The following is a 2,210-nucleotide window of genomic DNA, read 5'->3' as shown; positions in this document are numbered from 1 at the left end:
ATAATTTAAGTTTACATGAGCAAGAGTTTTTCGGGCTTTTTGTTAAGGAAGTTATTACTGTTTTAATTCTTGCCCGATGAAAATTTCCTTTTTTGTCATGTTTGTCACCGCCTTTCATTTCTTTTATGCTTCCTTACTTACATTTGATTTGAAATAAGCCCCCTTCTGTAGTAAATCCACTGAGCTTTTGAACAAAGTAAGTGTAGTGCGCGCAAACTAAAGCTAGAGAAAAATATTTTATTTTGAAAGGAACTATAACTTAACCCCAACCGTTAACCCTAACCGCGACCCAAACCGTATAGCATGAATATTCATCCATCGCTTTCTTTGTTCATTCTTGTTTTATCAACCTAACATACATTGCCATTTTTTCTTTCTCACTTTAAAATATTTTAATCTTGCACTGCACGAAAAGTTAGCTTTGTCACACTTTTGGTTCGCATCAAAGTGAGAGAGAGATAGATGAATTACTTTGACACAGATGTCAAAAGTAAACATTGCCTTCGACAGGGATTTGAAACGCGTCAAAGTAAGTAACAGATTTGATGCGAATCAAGTGTATCATTGACACCATCAAAGTCACATTAAACGGTAACTTTTCCACACCTTTGAAGACCTTTGAATTACGTGATAGGTGTACTATCATTAATGGCCTTTGCCTCAATAAACTGGCAAAGGTTATGCAAGGACGGCCTGTACCCCCAACTCAAATGCATGCCAAAAGCGATTTTTCGTGCATTGCAAATGGAAAATTGAAAAGAAAACATTCTTAGCTGTTTGATCAGCCTTGCATCTCCCCAAAGTTTGTAATTTTCGTTAATTGGCTTTTTAAAAGATATGCCAATCAATGTCAAACTGGGCGGAGGCATCGCGTGGAGAAATAAGCTAGAAATTGTTCCTAATTTTTCCAGCGATATGTTAGCAAGCTAGACAAGAGGTGAAATACGAAGCGTGGAAAAACAAAATGTCTCAAATTGTTGGTTGCTCGCTTAATTCTTGTCCTGAAGCTTATTTACAATCGCTGAAAAGTTTTCTTGCAGCATTTGTACAACCAGAAAACCGTACAATACAGTGCATTGAAGAGCACGTCATCACAATTATCGCTGATTATGTCCGCGATCGCCTTGAAGATCAGTCGCCATTTTCTATTCTCAGTGTTGGAAGTGGTGACGGCGAAAATGACCTGCCCTTCCTTGAGATTCTGAGCAAACTTTGCCAAGAAAAAGACAAGAAAGCTCAAATGTTCACCCGTGCCATCGAACCAATCAATAATAGCTTGGAAGGATTCCGCGCTAAAGCAGAACATTTGCCAGAAAGTTTGAAGATCATAGCAGATGTTGAATGGTGTGCGATGACCTTCCAGAAGTACGTTGAACAGAAGAAGAAAGAGGATGTGAAATTTGATGTAGTACACTTTCTACATAGCATCTACTATGCTGGCCCGCTCGACACAGCACTGAAGCATTGCTACGAGAAAGAACTTAAAGAGAAAGGAGTCATTTTGATTATCATGAACGATGAAGACGGCTCGTTTGTGAAGTATGGGAGAGCATTTTCTGACCAAGGCTTGATCTTAAATCCTGAAGTTTACAACAGCAATAAAGATGTTAGAGATGTCGCTGAAAAGAACGGCTGGAAATACGTGGAATGTCCAGGCGAGACCAAACCCTTTGACATAACAACCATCTTTGATAGTTCATCTCAGCAAGGAAATAAACTACTGGATTTCCTGACACATTGTGTTGATGTTAGAGAGACTGCCAGCCAAGATAATCTGATGAAAATTCTTAACTTTTGGCAAAATCAGTGCGTTGATGATGATCTTGGGAGAAAGATAATCCGCTGGAAGACAAGAGCAGTTATAATTTTAAAAGGACTGTAAAAGTCGAGGCGATTCGGAAATCATTTTTTCACTCGAGTCGTCATACAAGTATTTTCATTGTTGCAAAAAGAGACGACTGTACAATATTAATCGAAATGTTAAGCGCTCAGTTGTAGAAGCATGCTTTGAGATATTTTCGGGTAATTTTGGAAATTTCTGTATTTTAATCATTTTGGGGCTCGTTTGAGAATTTTAAGTATTTTGGATTTGTAACATTTATCAAGCCGATCTATTTCTGGGAAACCAATCTTTTAAAATATATCGTTTCTTGAGAATTTGTTTTTCTCAACATAAAAATTTATCAAGTCGATCTGTTTGTAGAAAACTA

The 2,210-nt window shown here is 37.6% G+C and overlaps 1 protein-coding gene across 1 annotated transcript; it reads left to right on the top strand.

The window, feature by feature from the left end:
• The first annotated feature begins 964 nt into the window (after window positions 1-964).
• Window positions 965-1,882, top strand: LOC144639529 (histamine N-methyltransferase-like). Its single transcript, XM_078498824.1, has one exon. It carries the CDS (start codon window positions 965-967, stop codon window positions 1,880-1,882), a length of 918 nt encoding a protein of 305 aa, XP_078354950.1.
• Window positions 1,883-2,210: the final 328 nt, after the last annotated feature.

Source organism: Oculina patagonica, unplaced genomic scaffold (assembly GCF_052425735.1).
Source record: "Oculina patagonica isolate OP01 unplaced genomic scaffold, crgOcupat unplaced1025, whole genome shotgun sequence".
Classification (NCBI taxonomy): Eukaryota; Metazoa; Cnidaria; class Anthozoa; order Scleractinia; family Oculinidae; genus Oculina; species Oculina patagonica.
The sequence above is the reverse complement of the archived record's forward strand: the minus strand, read 5'-3'. Positions and strand labels throughout refer to the sequence as shown.